General features: G+C 39.7%; 1 protein-coding gene across 1 annotated transcript in view; it reads left to right on the forward strand.

Moving 5' to 3' along the window:
* The window catches only part of TDRD12 (tudor domain containing 12), a 114,241-nt gene that overhangs the window by 23,222 nt on the left and 69,840 nt on the right, over positions 1-21,179 (forward strand). The window contains exons 5-9 of the mRNA XM_084905689.1: positions 1,396-1,515; positions 8,954-9,009; positions 10,670-10,755; positions 18,147-18,336; positions 18,978-19,070. Of these exons, the coding sequence (XP_084761815.1) occupies positions 1,396-1,515; positions 8,954-9,009; positions 10,670-10,755; positions 18,147-18,336; positions 18,978-19,070 (545 nt within the window). The remainder of the gene's footprint in view (positions 1-1,395; positions 1,516-8,953; positions 9,010-10,669; positions 10,756-18,146; positions 18,337-18,977; positions 19,071-21,179) is intronic.

A 21,179-nucleotide genomic window follows, 5' to 3' on the forward strand; every position in this document is an offset into this window, starting at 1 on the left:
CACACACACCTGTTGTGTTGAACTTTTGGGGGATGTTTTCTTTTAGTGTTTGGAATGTTAAGTTTAGTTTGTTTTGGGCAAGAGAATCATATGATTAAATAGAGCACAAGGAGGCCTTGAGGGGCAGTTAATGCCACCACTGTTTTCTGAACTGTGACAGAAGGTGCCTAGCCTGTCCATGCGGCATCTTCATAACCAGGGTGTGATGAAATGGTGTTTTCAAGCCTGTCATTTACCTGGAAGAAGGTAAAAAAAACAAAATGTTGAGCAACTTATCAAATCTCAGTCCTTTCAGCTCTTTTGTGCAGAGTTGACAAACACTATCTATGAAAACATCTCATTTATAGAAACTTTAAAAAAAATATTTTATTAATATTTCACAGAGAGGAAGAGAGAGGGATAGAGAGTTAGAAACATCGATGAGAGAGAATCATCGATCAACTGCCTCTTGCACACCCCCCACTGGGGATGTGCCCGCAGCCAAGGTACATGTCCTTGACCGGAATCGAACCCGGGACCTTTCAGTCCACAGGCCGACGCTCTATCCACTGAGCCAAACCGGTCCCGACTCATTTATAGAAACTTTAAGGTAATTCTGGTTGTGTATTGAAATTGAAACAAATATTTTCAAATATTTAAAAAATTTTTAATTGAGAGAGAGAGAGAGAGAGAACATTGACTTATTGTTCCACTTACTGATGCATTCATTGGTCCATTCTTGTATGTTTTCTGACCAGGGATCAAACCTGCAACCTTGGCGTATCAGGATGAAGCTCAACCAACTGAGCCACTGACCAGGGCTGATACTTAAAAATCTTAAATAAAATTTGCTCCCAAGTTTGATCATTATTTTTCAATGTAAGAACCTCACGAGACATTTTTATAATCCCTCCCCACTCCCATGCCATGAAATTTTAAAAAGTATATGTTTTTTATTGATTTTACAAAGAGGAAAGGAGAGGGGGAGAGAGAGAGAAACACTGATGAGAGAAACATCGATGAACTGCTTCCAGCATGTCTACTGGGGATTGAGCCCACAATGTGTCCTGACCTGGAATCAAACTAGTGACCTCTTGGTCCATGGGAAAATGCTCAATCCACTGAGTCGGGCCATGCCATGAAATTTTAACATCAGTTATACTGAATACCTGTGTATGTTCTGCATGTATTAAAAAAAGTGCGATCCCTCCTCTCCCCTGCTCAAGAACCGGTGTTCGTCACCTTTGGCAAATGTTTCTAAGTATTTCTTGCTGTTAGTGGCTAAATTAGAAACAAAAATAATGTTTTTTTGTGTGTTTTGTTTTTATGTTGTGCATTAATTATATTGGTGTACTTTAAAGAAATATTACATATAATTTTCTTTATAATTGAACTATTTCTGTTTCACTGTTAAAGCATTCGAGTTGCAGTAGAAACTTTTATGCAGCTTCCCTACAGAGCGAAAAAATTCAGACTGTATTGCACAAAACCTGTTACATTACACTTTGACTTTTGTGAAGACAGTGCTAAAATTGTGTAAGTACATCTTCTAATACGGTAACTCATTGGTGAAACACTTAACTGAGTATCTTATGTATCTATGAGATTAATTCCTCTTGAGAAGTGCGAAGCCATCTCAAGGGTCTCTTTTTTTCTTCAGGAGATTTTTGTGAGTCCATGTGTGTCAAACCTGGTCATAAGCAGAATTCTCTGGGCAACTCCACCTACACTGACCGCAAATAAGGGGGTTAGAGTAGGGTCTGAACTCTATGCTTTTTAGCTTCCTTTTTTCTCTTTCACTTACAGAAAGTAATAGCTTCCCGGCCTGTGTGTCCCAGTGGTTGAGGGTCAACCTATGAACGAGGAGACCAATGCTCAAGTCCCAGTCAGGTGCATGCTCTGGTTGTGTACTCCATCCTCAGTGTGGGGTGTGTAGGAGGCAGCCGATCAATGATTCTTTCTCATCATTGATGTTTCTATCTCTATCTCCCTCTCCTTTCCTTTCTGAAATCAATAAAAATATATTTTAAAAAGTAATAACTGTTAAGGGTAACAGCATGTAGGGTTATGGAGCATTAAAAAAAAAAAAGTTCATTGCATTCCTCTCCAGCCCCATTTCCTCTCTTCTGGGAGGCCTTTGTGACCTGTGTAGGCTCTGAACTTGCAGACTCTTTTCAGGACTTATATACATATTCATTTACATGGAGCTTTTATGCAAATTACAACTTACTGTCTTATTTGCAAATATAACAATGTATGTTGAAACTCTTTGTACCCTCTTCTACTTTCAGTCTTTTTCATGGGTAAATACAATATAATGGCATACTTGCTGTATTTAACCATTTCTCTTTTGATAGCCAGCTACATTGTTTACAAACAATTTTGCACTGTACATTTTCATCAAAATATAGATATGTCTGTATAAAACATAAATGTAGATAGGTATACATGTGTGTACACACATACGCACACATGTCACACACATGCACCCTATCTTTGCTCTTTCTCCCTAGTATTTGGCCCCATTGCTAGTGTTTGTACAGGACAGGTCCCTGCATTGGGCAGTACTCTGTTGGGAGTGTGGCTGTGATCTTTGCAGTCTTAAACAAGACTACCTGAGGTCCTAGGGGAAGCCCCATCCTCCCACCTGGGGCTCCTCCTCCCTATTCCTCCAGGACTGTGACATTGTGGGAAGAAAAGCTATAGAAACAGCACAATTCTGACTCAGCTTGCTCTACTTGTGCATCCTGAGGTGCTGTGCTGCATTGTGTTCTCTTGTGGATGCTTTTGTGGAGTCTATGGAGACCCTCCCATCTCCGTTCCTCCAGCTTCCATCACCTTCAGTTCCCTTGAAATGGTGAATGCATCACTTTTGTGCTGGCCTTGGAACCTGCACTAAGAAGATACCAAACCAGCTTGTCTCCGCTAAGGCCATTGCACCCTGCCAAGCTGCCAAAGCATCCCCTGCCTCTTCCCCTGTCCCTATTTCACATCAGCAGTTGCTTACCCTCCTGGGTGACTTAGATGGCTACCTGTCTGTGTCCAGCTCTCCCTCAGAAGCAGTCAGCTTCCCCCTCTGCATTACCCCTCTCCCAGCATATTGGGCTCCTCAGGGACCTTCCCTGCCTTGGACATACCTCTTTGTAGGCAAAGGCCTTTAAGTAAGTGATCTTGCTGGGTTTTGATTACCTTCTTTGACAAGTACCCTTCATTTAGAATGTGTCTGAATATGCATATTGCAGTTTTTATAGATTTTATCAAATTTCCCTTCAAAAGGACTAGTGATTTGTATTTCTGTAATTGAGGTGTAGAAAGTGCTGTTTTCCCCACACGACACTGGATATCATCAGGGGTTTTCATTTTTGCTTGATGGCTAGGTGAAGATGATATATTTTTAAATACATTTTTATTGATTTCAGAGAGGAAGGGAGAAGGGAAGAGAAATAGAAACATCAATGATGAGAGAGAAACATCATTGATTGGCTGCCTCTTGCACGCCCCACACTGGGGATGGAGCCTGCAACATAGGTATGTACCTTAACTGGAATCGAATCTGGGACCCTTCAGTCTCCAGGACCAACACTCCATCCACTGAGCTAAACCAGCAAGGGCGCTATTTTGTTTTAATTTGTATTTTCCTGACTTGTAAACTTGGGTATCTGTGATGTAGTTATTCTGTATGTGATGTGTGTAAGACACACAGACACATTGACATGTGAGACTGATTTACCTGTTAAGTGTCTAGATTGATTTTTCTCTTGGGCCTTTTTCTTATTAGGATTCTATTAATCATTTTTTGTTAAAGCTTATTAGATAATTTTATTGTGTGTAGCAAGGTTTTAGAACCACTGTCTTTTTGTTGTTGTTAATCCTCACCCAAGGATATTTTTTCCCATTGCTTTTTAGAGAGAGTGGAAGGGAAGGGGGTATACAGAAAGAAAAACATTGATGTGAGAGAGAGGGAGACCTCAATTGGTTGCCTCCTGTATGTTCTCTGCCTGGGGCTAGGGATGGAGCCTTCAACCTAAGTATATGCCCTTAACCAGAATCAAACCTGTGACTTAATTTGTGGGCCAGTGCTCTAACCACTTAGCAATCAACCAGGGCTACAACCAGTCTTTTAAAGATTTAATATAATTTTTTTTTTTAAATTTTTGAAAGGGAGTCTTGGGGACAGGGTCAGCGGGTTAGCCCAGGACAAGATGCTGCTGCCCATTGCTTCCTGGTTGCAAGCCTCGTGGGATCTCTTAGAGTTTAGAGGATGCATGCTTATAGGAATATAGGGGATAAGTGTGAAAAGGGAATGGCACAGGATCCTGGGAGGGAGAGCTCACCTAGAACCACTGTCATTTATTTAGCCTTCTTTTATTTATTTATTTATTTATTTATTTATTTATTTATTTATTTAATTCTAGGCTAATTTTTTTAAAAAATTAAATTATTATCTGTGTACATATTTTAACATTGTCTTCCCCCCCCCCCCCACATACCCTTCCTCCCCAGAGTTTTGTGTCCATTGGTTGTACTTAAATGCATGTATACAAGTCCTTCGGTTGATCTCTTATCTCCCCCAGATGTCCCTACCCTCCCCGCTGTAATTTGACAGTCTGCTTGTTGCTTTACTGTCTTTATATCTGTCTTTTGGTTCATCAGTTTATAATGTTCTTTAATATCCATAAATGAGTGAGGTCATGTGGTATTTCTCTTTCATTGACTGATTTAGCCCTCTTTTAGAAACCCTTTGTAATTCTCCTCAAGTAATATACTTAATGTCTTTCTTAGTAAAAAGAAAAATTAGTAATATTTTAGTCTAGGCACTGGGCTATGTGCTTGTGTACATTATCTCATTTGATCTTTAAAACAACCCTTGAAGGAGAAACCAATATGGCGGCATAAATAAAAACCTAAACTGCTGCCTCGCCCAACAATTTCAAAACTACAACTAAAAGACAAAACGTTTATCACCTGCATTGAGACTTGTACAAGCACTGAAAAGCTGAGGTATGGAGGCGCACGAATGGGGCTGGTGGTGGGCGACTGGGTGTGCTGCTTTTTTTCAAAACAAAGGGAGACAAGCTCCCGATTACTCTGAGCTCCAGTTTCTGGGGAGACACTGGGGACCTAAACTCCTACACGGAGAAGCTGGACTGTCTGCCATCGGGTCGGAAAGGGAAGGTGACTTTCTTACAGAGATATGCACAGCAATCACTGTTTACTGCTCTGGGGCGCAGGACACGGGGACTTGGAAACACAGAGACCCAGAGATGGCTGACTGGCAGCCATCGCTGTTTGCCACGTTTTAGCTTGATGACTCTTTGAGACCCCACCCCGCACAATCTACAAACCCACCCAAGCTCCACACAGCGACTTTTGCATATAAATGGTCTGCCCCATCGCAGCTGAACCTAACAAACTGCAGCTCTGGAATGACAGCTCCAAAACCTCCAAACCCCAAGAAAAGAGGATAAAACTGTAGTTCTCACTGTAGCTCCTGCTGGGTGGCCTCAGAAAGTAGCTGACCTGCACCACATTGGAGATCCAGAAACTAGTGTATCTATTGGTCAGTGTGAGACAACACCACATTTCAACTACTCACATCCATAAGTGACACATTCAAGAGGCAGACTCAGAGAGCACCAAAGCCCCACTGAAGCAAGTCCTGCCTCATAAGCATGTGTCCAGCGCAGCAGTTCTTCCATTATAGACAAAATGGGTCCTCACTGCCAATTGGCCTGAAGGTCAATTCCTCCCAGTGACACCAACAACAATCAAGACTTACCTACAACAAGGCTGTACACGCAATCCACAAAGGGATACACCAGGAGTGTCCACCTCAGGTAACTGGAAGGCTGATCTACTGGCCCATATAGGACTCCTAGCACACAAAGCCACCTTACCAACTCAGGAAAGCAGCGAAAATGTGGAGACAAATAAATAGATCACAAATGAAAGAAATGGAGGAAAACAAACGACTGGATATAGAGTTCAAAACCACGGTTATAAGGTTTTTCAAGAATTTCCTAGAAAAGGCCAATAAATTTAACTAGACCCTTGAGGATATGAAAAAGGACCAACTACAATAGAAATTAAACATACACTGAAATAAAAAATATTATACAGAGACCCAACAGCAGACTAGAGGAATGCAAGAATCAAGTCAAGGCTTTGAAATACAAAGAAGCAACCCCCCGCCCCCCGAAAAAAAAACAACAACCAAAAAACAAAAAACAAAAGAAAAAACCAACAAAAACCCCCCCACTCAAATGAGAAAGCAAAAAGAAAAAAGAATCCAAAAAGTTGAAGGTAGTGTAAGAAGTCTCTGGGACAACTTCAAGCATACCAACATCAGAATTATGGGGGGTGACAGAAGAAGAAAAAGAGCAAGATACTGAAAACCTATTTGACGGAAATAATGAGACTGAAAACTTCCCCCACTTGGGGGAAGAAATAGACTTACAAGTCCAGGAAGTGCACAGAACCCCAAACAAAAGAAATCGAAAGAGGATCACATCAAGACACATCATAATTAAAATGCCAAGAGCAAATGACAAAGAGAATCTTACAAGCAGCAAGAGAAAAAAAATTAGTTACCTACAAGGGAGCATCCATATGATTGTCAGCTGATTTCTCAACAGAAACTATGCAGGCCAGAAGGGAGTGACAAGAAATATTCAAAGTGATGAATAGCAAGAAGTTACAACCAAGATTACCTAGCAAAGTTATTCAGAATTGAAGGTCAGATAAAGAGCTTCACAGATAAGAAAAAGCTAAAGGAGTTCAAAACCAAACCAGTATTCTATGAAATGCTGAAAGGCATTCTTTAAGAAGTGGAAGAAGAAGAAAAAGGTAAAGATAAAAATTTATGAACAACAAATACATATCTATCAACAAGGGAATCTAAAAATCAAGTGAATTAAAAATCTGAGGAACAGAATAAATTGGTGAATATAATAGAATCAGGGGCATGGAATGGGAGTGGATTGATAATTCTCAGGGAAAGGTGTGGAGGGTGAGGGAAGAGACTGGACAAAAATTGTACACCTGTGGATGAGGACAGTGGGGGTGGGTAAGGGCAGAGGGTGGAGTGGGAACTGGGTGGAGGGGAGCTATTGGGGGGGGGGAAGGAGAAACAATTGTAATAATCTGAACAATAAAGATTTATTAAATTAAAAATAAAAAACACCCTTGGAAGATGGTGGTGCATCTCTGATAAAACCAGCAGAGAAACAAAACATTCACTCTAACCTTATTTTACTTTTGGTCCTTGCTTCCAAATATTGGCTCCTCCTGATCTTCCTCTGCCTATAGCTTTCCCTGAAAATTTCTTTTAAAAAAAAATATATATATATACTTTATTGATTTTTTACAGAGGAATAGAGAGTTAGAAACATCGATCAGCTGCCTCCTGCACATCCCTTACTGGGGATGTGCCTGCAACCAAGGTACATGCTCTTGACTGGTATCGAACATGAGACCCCCCCAGTCTGCAGGCCGACTCTCTATGCACTGATCCAAACTGCTCAGGGCCAGTTTTCTTTAAAAAAATTTTTTTTTTAAATTTTCAATTACAATTAGCATACATAATTGTATTAGTTTCAGGTGTACATCACCATGATTAGATTATATAACTCAGTGGTCGGCAAACCATTAGTTAACAGAGCCATATATGAACAGTACAATGATTGAAATTTCTTTTGAAAACCAAATTTTTTAAACTTAAACTTCTAACGCCACTTCTTCAAAATAGACTCGCCCAAGCTGTGGTATTTTGTGGAAGAGCCACACTCAAGGGGCCAAAGAGCCGCATGTGGCTCACGAGTCGCAGATTGACGACCATGGATATAAGTGATCATCTCAATAAATCTTGCACCCATCTGATGCCATATTTAGTTATTACAATATTATTGACCATATTCTCTGTGCTGTACTTTACATTCCTGTGACTATTCTGTAACAACCAATTTGCACTTCTTTTTTTATATTATTTTTTAAAAAGAATATTTAAAAAAAATAATATTTTTTAAAAAGAATGATTTCAGAGAGGAAGGGAGAGGGAAAGATAGGAACACCAATGATGAGAATCATTGACCAGCTGCCCTCCTGCATGACCTGCCTGGGGAGTGAGCCCGCAGCCTGCAACCCAGTCATGTGCCCTGACTGAGAATCAAACCAAACCATGACCTCCTGATTCATAAGTAGATGCTCAACCACTGAGCCATGCCAGACTGGGCCAATTTGTACTTCTTAATCTCTTCACCTTTATCACTCATTCTTCCCTACCGATTTTTATGTGCCACACATGAGTGTGGGACCATTCACTTCCCTGTGTCCACCTCTCCTACCAGTCTTGTCCCTTATACCAATCTTGATGAGGCTGCTTCTTTATATCCTTAGTTGTAGGACTTCGGTTTCAGTAAGATTTCAATTGGTTCTGAATGATGGTAACTATAGTAATTTTGATGTGGTTGTGGGAGAAGGTGAGTACTATGTTAATCTATGCCACCATCTTGAGCAGAAGTATATTGCGATTTTCTTTCCAAAGCATAGGAAAAGGCAAGATGATAGAAAATGGGCGACAGGAGTAGCATGAGACAACAGTGGCTACTCTCAGGATGTTGGTTTGACCATCATGTTTGGAGCCCTTGCTTTGTGCCAGCCTGTGCTGAATACTTCATACTCAGGATTCCTTCCCCAGGGAGCTTGTGTTCTGTTGGGGAGGCAGCTATGTCCCAGGTAACTGGGGGCAATGGTGTTGGGACAGACAATGGCAGGCTCATTCTAGAAGAGCCTTTGCACAGGTGCAGGCAGCAGCAGTGAGAGGAGCTTGTTGCTGGCGGCAGCTGGGACCATCCCCATTACCTGCATCATATGCCAATAAATAATGTTGGAAATACCCAGTGTATGTTACAAAGTGATGTTAGTGTACTGATCTCAGATTTTTATTTAATGACATTGAATCTGTCCACTGTTCCAGACCCGCCAAGAAGTGGGACACTGCAGCTGTTCAGTACTTTCAGAACATCCTAAAAGGTAAGGCAAGTGTGCCATCTGCAGCCGCTTTGAACCAAAACCCACGGTGGTTTAACCTTCAGGGGGGAGGTTTGAGATGTGCATTTTTAGCTGTTTGATCCTCCTCACATGGGTTCAAAGTTATCTGGAGCCTTTTCTACCCCAATGTCACAGTGACACTGCAGTCCTGGATTTTCATTTATTTTTGTGTGTGGTGGATGTGGATATCAGTAATTGAGAGGTGAGGTTAGAAAGGGGCTGTATGGGTAGGAGATGCTGACACAAAAACACTGCTTGCCTCTTAGTCTGCATAGAAGCTGAAGCACTGCAAAATAAATTTACATGCATTTTACTGAACCAGCAATTGATTAAAATCCTAAGTTATTATGTAATCATTATTACTAATTTAAGAGGTATAGACTGTCTCAGAGCATCTATGCAGTATGTTCTCTTCATATTGTTGCATATAGCAATATATCAATAATATGAAAACTCATTTGTGGCAACTGTCCAAACCTCTGGCAATCAAGAGCCAAATAACTGTGCCAGCCTCTGAGGGCTGTTTTGAGAAGTAGTGGGTGTGAACTCTTGGAGTGCTGCCTGTACCTGTTGAGGCCCTGGCCCTTCTCCTCTGCTGCCCCACTATCCAGTTAAAGCAGGATGTGGAAACTTTTTACTGTCAAAGGTACCTGGCTGATTTGATATCATTCTCAGGCCATACAAAATTATCAAGTTAAGAATTAGCCTGTTAAGCCAAAACCGGTTTGGCTCAGTGGTAGAGCGTTGGTCTGCGGACTAAAGGGTCCCAGGTTTGATTCTGGTTAGGGGCATGTACATTTTGCAGGCACATCCCTGGTGGGGGGTGTGCAGGAGGCAGCTGGTCGGTGTTTCTCTCTCATCGACCTTTCTAGCTCTCTATCTCTCTCCCTTCCTCTCTGTAAAAAATCAATAATATATATATTATATATATAAAAGAGCCTGTTATATTTGGTCAAACATTTAATTAACTCACCCCTAATGCATTGGCAAGGGCCAGACCAAATGATTTCATGGGCTTTATATGATTTCATAGCCCTCGTGCCAGATCTTCCCCATCCCTGTGTTAAACAGCCAGGTGCTTTGAGAAATTGGAGGTTGGGGGTGAGGGTCACTGGTTTTGGAGTTTTGGTCCTTGTGAGCCTATTAGGGAATGCTGGGAGACAGAGTTTGGAAGAGGCAGAGTGCCTAGATTTGAATACTGCCTGTTACTGCTGAGCCTGGTCTCTTCACTGGGACAGTGACCCTCAAAGGTTATGGTAAGAGTGAAATGAAATACGTTTCTAAAGGACTTAGCATAGTGTCTAGTAGGTACCCATACATGGAGCTGCTGTTTGGATTAGTAAGTCTCTGAGAGGGTAAAGAGCTTTGCTCTGTGGGCATTTGGAAAGTGGACTCAGATGAAAGATGGTGGTTGGTTGGGGACAGAGGATACAGACTTCCTGCCTGCCAGGAGAGCCTCCCCTCGACTTGCCTACCTCCAGACCCCTCCTGAATTAAGACCCACCTGTAGGAGGAAGCCATTGGACATGTGGCACTGGGTAATTAGAAGTGGTTAGCAGAGATTAATAGGTGGGAAATAGTCAAATTGTTTCAAATATACTTTTGATATCAGCTAATTACTGTTTTCATTTATGCCACTTAGCAACTACCAAGGTGGAAGCCAAATTATGTGCTGTAGAAGATGATACTTTTGAGGTTTATCTTTATGTAACTATAAACAATGAAAAAGTAAGTGAAAAAATTGTATTTTAAAAATAGTTTACCATTGTTTAAAAATCTTATTTTAATAAAACAAAGACTAAACACCAAAGGAAACAATGTCATTTACACAACATAGACATTTTCTTAAACTTTCAAGGTCTGGCTTAGATCAGAAGTAAGCAGGACTGTTTCTTCTTTTTATTACTTCAATAATTACTTTAGTGTTTTATTTAGACAACATTTTATTTAGTAATGGGCAAGAAATTATTCCTATTGTGATGAGTATGAAATGTTATTTCCTTATAAGAGAACATCTATACTAATAAAAGGGTAATATACAAATTGGTCTATACTAATAAAATGGTAATATGCAAATACGCCCCTACAGTAACAACCAAACAGCAGGCTGTGTGGGATGTCCAGGCCAGCAGGGGGGACAGTGAGGGGCAGCTAGGCCAGCTGGGGAGAGAAGTGAGGGGTGACCAGGCTGGCGCGGAGGTGCAGTTGGGGCCAACCAGGCCAGCAATGGGGGCAGGTGGGAGTGAATAGGCTGGCAGGGGGGAACTTAGAAGCCAGCAGTCCCAGATTGTCAGAGGGATGTCTGATGGCCCAGGGATTGGGCTGAAACTGTCAGTTGGACATCCCCCAAGGGGCACCAAGCCTCTAGTAATTTAAAAATATATATATTTTATTGATTATTTTTTATTTTTTATTTTTTTTACAGAGAGGAAGGGAGAGAGAGTTAGAAATATCGATGAGAGAGAGAGTCATCGATCAGCTGCCACTTGCACACCCCCTACTGGGGATGTGCATGCAACCAAGGTACATGCCCCTGACCGGAATCGAACCTGGGACCTTTCAGTCTGCAAGCTGACGCTCTATCCACTGAGCCAAACCAGTTTTGGCTCTAGTAATTTTTATAAATACATTTATTTGGTATAGTTCACTGCTTCTCCCACCCTATAATTTTCTCATCATGTATAATATGTGCACATTATAAAGACTTCAGATAACAGCCCTGGCTGGTTTGGCTCAGTAGATAGAGTGTCATCCTGCAGACTGAAGGGTCCTGGGATCAATTCCAGTCAATGGCACATACCTCGGTTGTAGGCTCCTCTCTGGCCCAGGCCCTGGTTAGAGCTCATGCAGGAGGCAATCAGTCGATGTATTTCTCTCACATCGATTTTCTCTCTGTCTTTTTCTCTCTCTTCTGCTCTCTCTGAAAATCAGTGGGAAAATATCCTCGAGTGAGCATTTTAAAAAAATAAAATATTCAGATAACATGTGAGCCCCCTGCTTTAATTATAAGCTGTTAGTATTTGGTCATCTTTATGAAGGATGCAGCTCAGCACCTTGTGTGGAGTTAGATGAGATGCTCTTTAGGCTGTTTGGGGCTCATAGAGGTCAATCTAGATCACAGATTTATTTTAAAAATTTATTTTGAAATATTTTTATAGTTATAGACAAGATGTAAAAATATCGGAGAGTTGTGTATATCCTTTACCTGGGTTCTCTTCATGTTAATCATACAAACCAGTGATTCAGTGATTAAAACCAGAAAATTGAAACTGATAAAAATACTATTTTTAGAAAATCTATAGATCTTATTTGAATTTTGGCAGTTTTCCCACTAATTTTCTTTCTCTGTGCTAGGATCTGAGTGAAGATCCCACATTGTATCTGATTGTCATGACTCTAATCTCCTCAGTCTGATGAGACAGTTCTTCAGTCTTTCCTCATCTTTGAAGACCTGGCTATTTTGTAGAATGCCGCTCAATTTTTATTTTATTCCATTCCCTTCTGGCCTGATGTGTTTCTTTTGAGAAGTTAGTCACTAATCTGATGGGAGATACTTTGTAGGTAACTTTCTGTCTCTCTCTGGGTGCTTAGAAGATTCTTACTTTGTTGTTGGTGTTTGCCAATTTAATTATAATGTGCCTTGGCATAAGTCTTTTGGAATTCATTTTGCTTAGGACTCTGAGCTTCTTGGATTTGTGGGGGATTTTTTCTTCCCTAAATCAGGGAAGTTTTCTATCATTATTTCTTCAAACAGGTTTTCTATTCCTTAATCAGTCTCATCTCCTTCTGGGACCCCTATTATGCGGATGTTGTTTCATTTTGTGTTGTCCCAAAGTTCTCTTAGGCCAGGGGTCCTCAAACTTTTTAAAGTGGGGGCCAGATCACGGTCCCTCAGAGAGCCAGAGGGCCGGACTATATGAACTACTAATTCCTACTGTAACACCTCGGCTGCGCTCACTGCCCAAAAAACCTGGCGGGCCGGATCAGACTCCTCTGCAGGCCACATGTGGCCCGAGGGCCGTAGTTTGAAGACCCCCGTCTTATGCTCTCCTCCTGCTTTTTAATTTTTTTTTCTAGAAGCTGCTCTACTTGGGTATTTTTTCCTAACTCTGCTTCTTCTAGTCTACATTGATGCTTACTATTGAGTTCTTTACAACAGTGATGTCATTTTTCATTTCGTCTTGGTTCTTCATTTTCTCTTAGTTCTTATACATATTGTTGAATTTGTCTTCCATTGTTTTCATCCATCTTATGACCATTTCTCTGAATTCTTTCTCTGACATATTGCTTTCCTCCATTTCGTTTACTTCCTTTTCTGATAATGCCTGCTTTTTTTCGTATGCCGGCTGTTTCTTTGTCTCCCCATGATCTCTCTTCTCTGCATGTCTAGTTATGTAGTTTTCTATCTCCTGTGTTGATTTTAAGGCACAAAATACAATACAACAAGGTATAACACATAAGGCACTGAACACAAATATATTCACGATATTAATAGCCCCGAATAAAGGTGACCACCAGAGAAAGGAGAATTAGAGGATAGGAGAGAACAGAGGAGAGAGAAAGAGAGAGAGGGAGGGAGGGAGGGAGGGAGGGAGGGAGGGAGGGAGGGAGGGAGGGAGGGAGGGAGAAAAGAGTGCAAAAATTAAATTGGGAAAAGGAAAAAAGTAAGAGTGAAGAGAGAGAATAAGGAAGAAGTGGGGGGGAATACACACACACACACACACACACACACACCGTATTTTCCGGCGTATAAGATGACTTTTGAAATGAAAAAAAGCCTGCTCAGATTGGCCAGAGTCAGAGAGGCGGTCTATTAAAAAAAGAACTGGTATTGCCTCGGAAGTGGGGGGGGGGGTAGTCTTATACAGCGAATATAGGCCTAAACCTATGTTTTAACTGTAAAATTAGGGGGTCGTCTTATACGCTGGAAAATACAGGTGTGTGTGTGTGTGTGTGTGTATGTGTGTGTGTGTATATATATATATATATATATATATATATATATATATATATATATATGGAGAAACTCCAATAGAACAGCCACTAATCCCAACACATGTCAGCAACAAGTACCTGGAGATGAATGCAAACTGCAAACAACAACTAATATCAAGTGAGACGAGGCAAAACAGAAGCAAAAAAACAAACAACCCCCACCAAAAAAACAAAAAGAATAAGCAAAATAATAACTCAAACAAGCATAAAAAATTGATATAATCAAGCCAACAACAACAACAAAAAAAGGAAAATTTTTTGATAGTGAAGAAAGAAGAGAGAGGTGTGTATGGATTTGAAGCAGGGGATTGGGAATTAGATTTATTAGTAGGTTGAAATTTTAACAGGGTAAAATAAGTCATAGGGGAAATCTAAAGCAGGAATCAGGTAAGAGAAGCAGGACAACAAAAGGACAAAAATGAGGAAGAGAGCGATGGCATAAAGGTAAAGTAGAGATTGAGTAAAATGATGCTAAGGAAAGTTGAAAATAGAATGTAGGACACTAATCCCAAAGTAAAATAAAGAGAAAATAAAATGACGCTTAAAAAAAAGTAAAATAATATTAGTAATAATACTGATTGAAAATAAAAATGTAATAATTAAGAAGGTAAAAATCAAGTGAGGAAAAAAGAAAAAATAGTTTTTTAAGTAAAAGATGAAAACAAATGTGCAGTAATGAAGGTCATTCACTTCCTCTACTGTTCTGTTTGACATGCCTGTTTCCTAGTCAGGACAGTATTGAAGTTCACTGCTCCTCAGTTGTAAGCCAGTCCTGATTTTTAAGCAGGCAGTACATCTTTATTTCTCATATTCCTTTATTTGTGTTTACACAAGAGTCAATTTGTGATTCAACCCCTGGGTGGCAGTGTTTCTGGATTGACCTCGGGGGCTATAGATCCTCTCTAGCTAGTGTTAAGATTTTGTTTTTCCGGTGGCACTAAATACCGATTTATGGGAGTGGGTTGCCCCAGAGCTGGTTCTCTGATGGTTATTCCCTGTTCTGATTCCCAGGTTCCAGAAAAACAACTTTTTCTTGCAGTCTCTTAGATTGTCCCCAGTTGTGTGATCCTATGTATTGGGCTTAGTAATCAGAAGCAAGGATTTAAAGAGGGAAAAAAAAAAGAAAAGAAAAAAAAAACCAAGAAAGAAAGCCAGATTAAGTGTGCGAACTCGGGGGCTGTGCGCAAGCAAGTCTGTGCAGTCTTTTTTTCCCCTTGGGTCTAAGCAGCCGGCACACTTTTAAAAATTTTAGGCTGTCCTTTTGCACCCAGATGAAATTGGGTTGCTTTTTAGAGTTCCCTTCTATTAGCATCTTTGAGGACCCCTTTCATCATTCACGGACCCCCCCCCCCCCCCAACAGCCACTGATTTTTCTAGCTACAGACTTCCCCAGGTCCTCCAGTACCTACTGTGCGTGCATTTCTCTCTCCTGCAGGAACTACAGACCTCACCTTATCCCAGAGGAAATCTGACCTCTCTGGGAGGGAGTGTAGAGCTCCTCTGAATCCGCGTGCTTGGAGCACTTGGGACCAGTGTTCTCGGGTTTGTAACTGTTCAGTGGGAGCCGTAGTTGTAGATTTCCTGGGCTTTTCAGGCTTCTGATAACATCACTTTCCCCTTCAAGATGGCACGGTCTCCTCATCCGAGCTGGTCACTCCGGGAGGGAACCTAGCAGCAGTGGGGGCTGCCCGGTCAGGGGAGCCCCATCCAGCAGTCCTCTACATTCTCCGAGTATATCTGTCTTTCAACTCACCAACAAACACTCCCCGTGTGACCACACACTCTCCCTTTGTTTTCTCACTCACACACTATCTTGCAGTCTGCCTTCCCATCATCAGCATCTTCATTTTCTTGCCTGGGTTTTTTCACTCAACAAAGTTATTTTAAGATCCATCCATGTTATTCCTTTTATTGTCAAAAATAAAGATATTGTTTTTTTCTGGATAAACTTGTGTGTTTATCCATTCACTTGTTGATGGACATTTGAGTTGTGGCCACTTTGGATAATTACAAATAAAACTGCTGTGGCTGAAGCTGGTTTGGCTCAGTGGTAGAGTGTTGGTCTGCAGACTGAAAGGTCCCACGTTCAATTCCAGTCAAGGGTATGTACATTGGATGCGGGCACATCCCAGGTAGGGGGTGTGCAAGAGGCAGCTGGTCAATGTTTCTCTCTCATCGATGTTTCTAGCTCTCTATCTCTCTCCTTTCCTCTCTGTAAAAAATCAATAAAATATATTTTAAAAAAAAACCTGCTGTGAATATTCATGTACAAGACTTCCTGTGGACCTATACTTTCATTTCTGGATAGTAGATATTGAGAAACTACCAAAGCCTTGGCCGGTGTGGCTCAGTGGTAGAGTGTCAGTCTGTGCACTAAAGGATTGGGGCGTGTGCTGGAGGCAATGAATCCATGTGTGTCTCTCACACTGATGTTTCTCTTTCTCTCCCCCTCTTGCCTTCCCTCCTAGTCTCTCTAAAAATCAATGAATAAAATATCCTTGGGTGAGGATTTAAGAAAACAAACAAAATGTTTATCAAATAGTTTTCCAAAATGGTTGACCATTTAAAATCCCCTTAGCAGTGTATGTGAGTTCTACTTCCACATTATCTTCAACACTTGCATGGTCATTCTTATAGATGAGTAGTGGTATCTCTTTGTGGTTTAAATATGCATTCCCCTGTTGATAGTGATGTTGAGCATCTTTTCATGTACCTGTTGGCCATCTGTATGTCTCCTGTGGAAAATTGTCTTCAGATCTGCCCATTTTTTTATTTGGATTTTTAAAAAATATGTTCTGGATACTAATTCCATATCAGATATATGATTTGCAGACATGCTCTCCCATTCAGTAGGTTGCCTTTTCATTTTGTTTAAGGCTTCCTTTGTTGTGCAGAAGCTTCTTAGTTTGATGTAGTGCCACTTGTTTGTTTTTGCTTTTGTTTTCTTTGATACCAATAGGTATCAAATTAAAAGAATCATCGTCAAGATTGATGTCAAAGAGCTTACCACCTAGGGTTTAATTTGTAGGAATTTTAATAATTTGAGGTCTTATATACAAGTCCTTCATCCATTTTCGAGTTAATTTTGTGTATGGTGTAAGGTAGTGGTCCAATTTTCTCAGTACCATTTACTGAAAAGACTGCCCTTTCTCTGTTGCATATTCTTGGCCCTTTGTCATAAATAAACTAACTGTATCTGTGTGGGCTTATTACTGGGCTCTCTATTCTATTTCATGTGTCAGTTTTTATGCCAGTACCATTCTGTTAAATAATTTTTTTTTACAGTTTACATTCCGTATTGCATTAGTTCAGATGTACAGCACAGTGGTCAATTATACACTTTACAATGTGCTTCTCCATGCTGCTTGGATTACTATCTTTCATTTTTTATGGGTTGTTTGTTTTCTTTATATTGAGTTTTTAATTTTTAGTTTTAGTTTTTACAGTTTTTAAATGTTTTGGGTTCACATCCATCCAGATAAGTTATTTAGAAAAATATATTTTTAAATTTTATTGATTTTTTGAGAGAGAGATGGAAAGAGAAACATTGATGTGGGAGCAAAGCATTGAAGGGCTGCCTCATGGACAACCCCTCCTGGGGATCAACCCTGCAACCTGGGCATGTGCCCTGACCAGGAATTGAACCTTCTGGTGTACCAGATTATGTCCAGTCAACTGAGCCACACTGGCCAGGGCTAGAAATATTTTCTTCCTGTCTTTGGATTGTTCTTAACAGTATGTTTTTAAGAACAGAAATTTTAAATTTTGATAAGGTTTGATTTATCAGTTTTTCCTTTTCTGACTTGTATTTTGTCTTTGCACCCCCCCCCCCTCCCACCCCAGATCTTTGCATGGCAAAGTTATGTTAGCTCTTCAGTGCTTTTAAGAAGACTTTTTGTTTGGTATTTCATATGGATTCTTATTGTTTTTCTTATCTGAAAGAATGGTCAGAAATATCTGGTTCATCATTACAAGTGCAGCAATCAAGAGATCAAGTTCTATCAAATTATGTTCTATAAAATAACTTTTTTGAGGATCATAATTGTGGTTAATTTGGAATATTTTCTGAATAGTCATTTAACTATATTTGTCTTATAATTCATGAAATGTTTAAAATTGTACAGGTTTGTGTTAATGATGACCTGGTTGCAAAGAACTTCGCTTGTTATGTATCACCCATGGAGAATAAAAACTTTGATTCTTTAGAGAAACCAAGATTGAGTATAAAGTCAGCATCCTTTCCCAATAAACTCAATCCAGCACTTAGTCTTTGGCCAATGTTTTTGCAAGGGAAAGATTCTCAAGGAATGGAAAGTGAGTAACTCCTCACCGATATGTTTCCTTTAAATTGTTTTATTTATAGAGATCTTAGTGTGTTTTTTTAAAATCTTTATTGTTGAAAGTATCACTTAACGTCTCCCTTTTCCCCCCATTGACCCCTTCTAGCTCTCCCCTCCCCCACCTGAATCTTAATGTTTTGATATAGTTGTATAAATGTTTCCCTATACAGAGACAGGGACTCGAACTCTCAATTTAACACTTTAATTACATACTTAGTGAGTGTGTTACAAGTTTTGAGGTCCTAAAGCTGCTACAGCTTGTTTTTATGAGAACAGGAAAAAACTATTCTCAATTTCTTATTAACGTGAAATTATGTTTTCAGGAGTCTGTCCATGTGTTCATAATTCAGAGATACTGCAAAACAAGCTTTTGTTTGTTGTTTAAAAGAACTAGTTAATAGCATGAATATATGAGGAAAATCAGTCATGGACAATGGAAACACTTCACCTATTTCTACATTCAGTTTTCTTTAGTCCTTCACGTCTTTCCTGTTGAGGAGCAATGTCACCTATAACCTTACTATTAAAAGTGAGAGCAGAAGTATGTAAAAGAATTCACATTTGTATTTGGGTTTAATTTCATGCTTTAATCCTGAAATATATTATTTCTGTCAGAGTCACATGGTTTAACTTTTCTGGCGCAGTCTCTCCAGCATTCGTGGCCCAAGCGTGTTGTGAGTGATCCAGGGCTAACAGCTACTATCCTGGGTAAGTTCTACTTGCTTGCTTCTTTTCAGAAGCAGCATAAAACAACCCTCTTAATGGTCTGAAGATAATAAGGGTTGTTTAGAAGGGCTATGGTATTTCTCTCTTCTTAATTTAATGGGACCAGTTTGTGATGTCTTGCTGACAAAGATAACTTGCCTTGCAAATTAGTCGATGCTCAATTCATACTTACAGGATTTGATTATAATGTAAGGAGCATAACAGGCACTTGTTCATGTAGAACTGATTTATTCCTGCCCAGATATAGATAAATGATATTTATCCTCAGAGTGTATATATATATATATATATATATATATATATATATGATTGATTTTTATTTTAAGTAATGGGATACATAACAATAAGAAAGACACCTTTATGAGAGCAGAAATATGCAATCTTTAATTTCATATCTTTATAATATTAAATTAATGGAAATTGTTGGACATGGGTGAAATCTGCCAGCATCTTTGATGCTTGGCTCACCCTGTGGTAATTCCTAAACAATTTTGTTACTACATTGGGTGTACACATACTTGTGGATATAATATTTCATATGCATCCATAGTAAATCTCAACTAAGTTATAGCTTTAGTCAAGTAAAATATTCCCTTTACTTAAAATTGTTTTTAATTAGTTTGGTAATGTTCAATATAGAAAAATACAGATAATAAAAATTTCAAACATCTGTCATTTTTATACCTACTTATTAAAATTTTGGAGTCCTTTTTCCAAAAGTTTTCCAGATGTGAGAGTGTGAATACAATTTTTATTTTCCAGAAATGGGATTCTACTATATATAACTCTGTGTAGTGTTTTTCACATAATATATGGCTGAACTTCTTTCTAGGTCAAATGTGTCCAGTATAACGTGAGTTTAAGGATATGGGCTCTGACATGAGACTGTCGGGTTATCAGTCCCATTGCCTTCTCTGCGAGTGGGGAGGCATTACTTCTGTCACATTGAGTTTATTAGGTGGGTCGTTCATGAACAGAGTTCACATAGCTTAGCCCCTGCAGCCCTGCCCCAGATCCTGATCTGCCTCCTGTAGGGATCTTAAATTAGAATTGCTGCTGAAAGGAGCCTCTGGTGGGAATGTGTTCTTTCAATTTGTGTTTCTTTCATTTTCATTGGAACAGGGAAAATACAAGGCATTTACGTTGTGTTTAATCATTGCACAGCTTTCTATTGTGTGAATATGTCATTATTATTCTAAGTAGCCCCAGATTGCTGGATAGTCATTGTTTCCTATTGTTCTGTATTACATCAGTGTTGCAATCAACTATGCATGTCTTTGAATAGGAAAAAGTTGTTGGTAAACAAAATGTGAGATTTTATTGGATTGTCACGTAAAAATGAAGTTATTAGCTTGACTGGTATGGCTCAGTGATTGAGCGTTGACTGGGAGGTCACAGTTTGATTCCTGATCAGGACACATGTCCAGGTTGTGGGCTCGATCCCCCATTGTGGGAGGTGAAGAAGGCATCCAGACCAATGATTCTCATCATTGATGTTTCTATCTCTCTCTCCCTCTCCCTTCCTGTCTGAAATTAATAAAAATATTAAAAAAATAAAAACCATAAAAACCACAATATTATTGTTATTTATCTAAACAAAGATTTCTTTTTCCTTCTAATCATTGTGATTAATTTTTGATATTTCTCTTTAAAGTTTCTTTATATTATTTTTTAGTCAAAGTTTAATATTTTTAAAAATACTTGGTTAAATAATCAAATAATACAGAAAGGCTATAATAAAAAGTAATTTTCTCTTGTCCAGAATCTTCTCACCCCAGGCTTTTTTCTTAGCCATTTATTTTGACAGTTATCTCCAAATCTTAAAATAACTCTGATTAGATCTGAAGATGGCAACTGGCAGAAAGTTAGGGAGGGAGAGAGTGAGAGAGTGAGGGAGCGATAGAGGAGTGCGTGGATGTGGTGTGTGTGTGTGTGTGTGTGTGTCTGTGATTCTGTGAGTCTGTGAGTTAGGGACAGTTAGATACTGCCGTCTTCCAAGAGGCTGCCAAACTGGACAGACTTAGCGAAGCTCTGTTGCCAGTGTGGACATTCTGGGGGGCGGCCAGTGCGGACACACAGACCAGACCATCT

Source organism: Pipistrellus hanaki, assembly GCF_964339955.1.
Source record: "Pipistrellus hanaki genome assembly, chromosome: 15".
Lineage (NCBI taxonomy): Eukaryota > Metazoa > Chordata > Mammalia > Chiroptera > Vespertilionidae > Pipistrellus > Pipistrellus hanaki.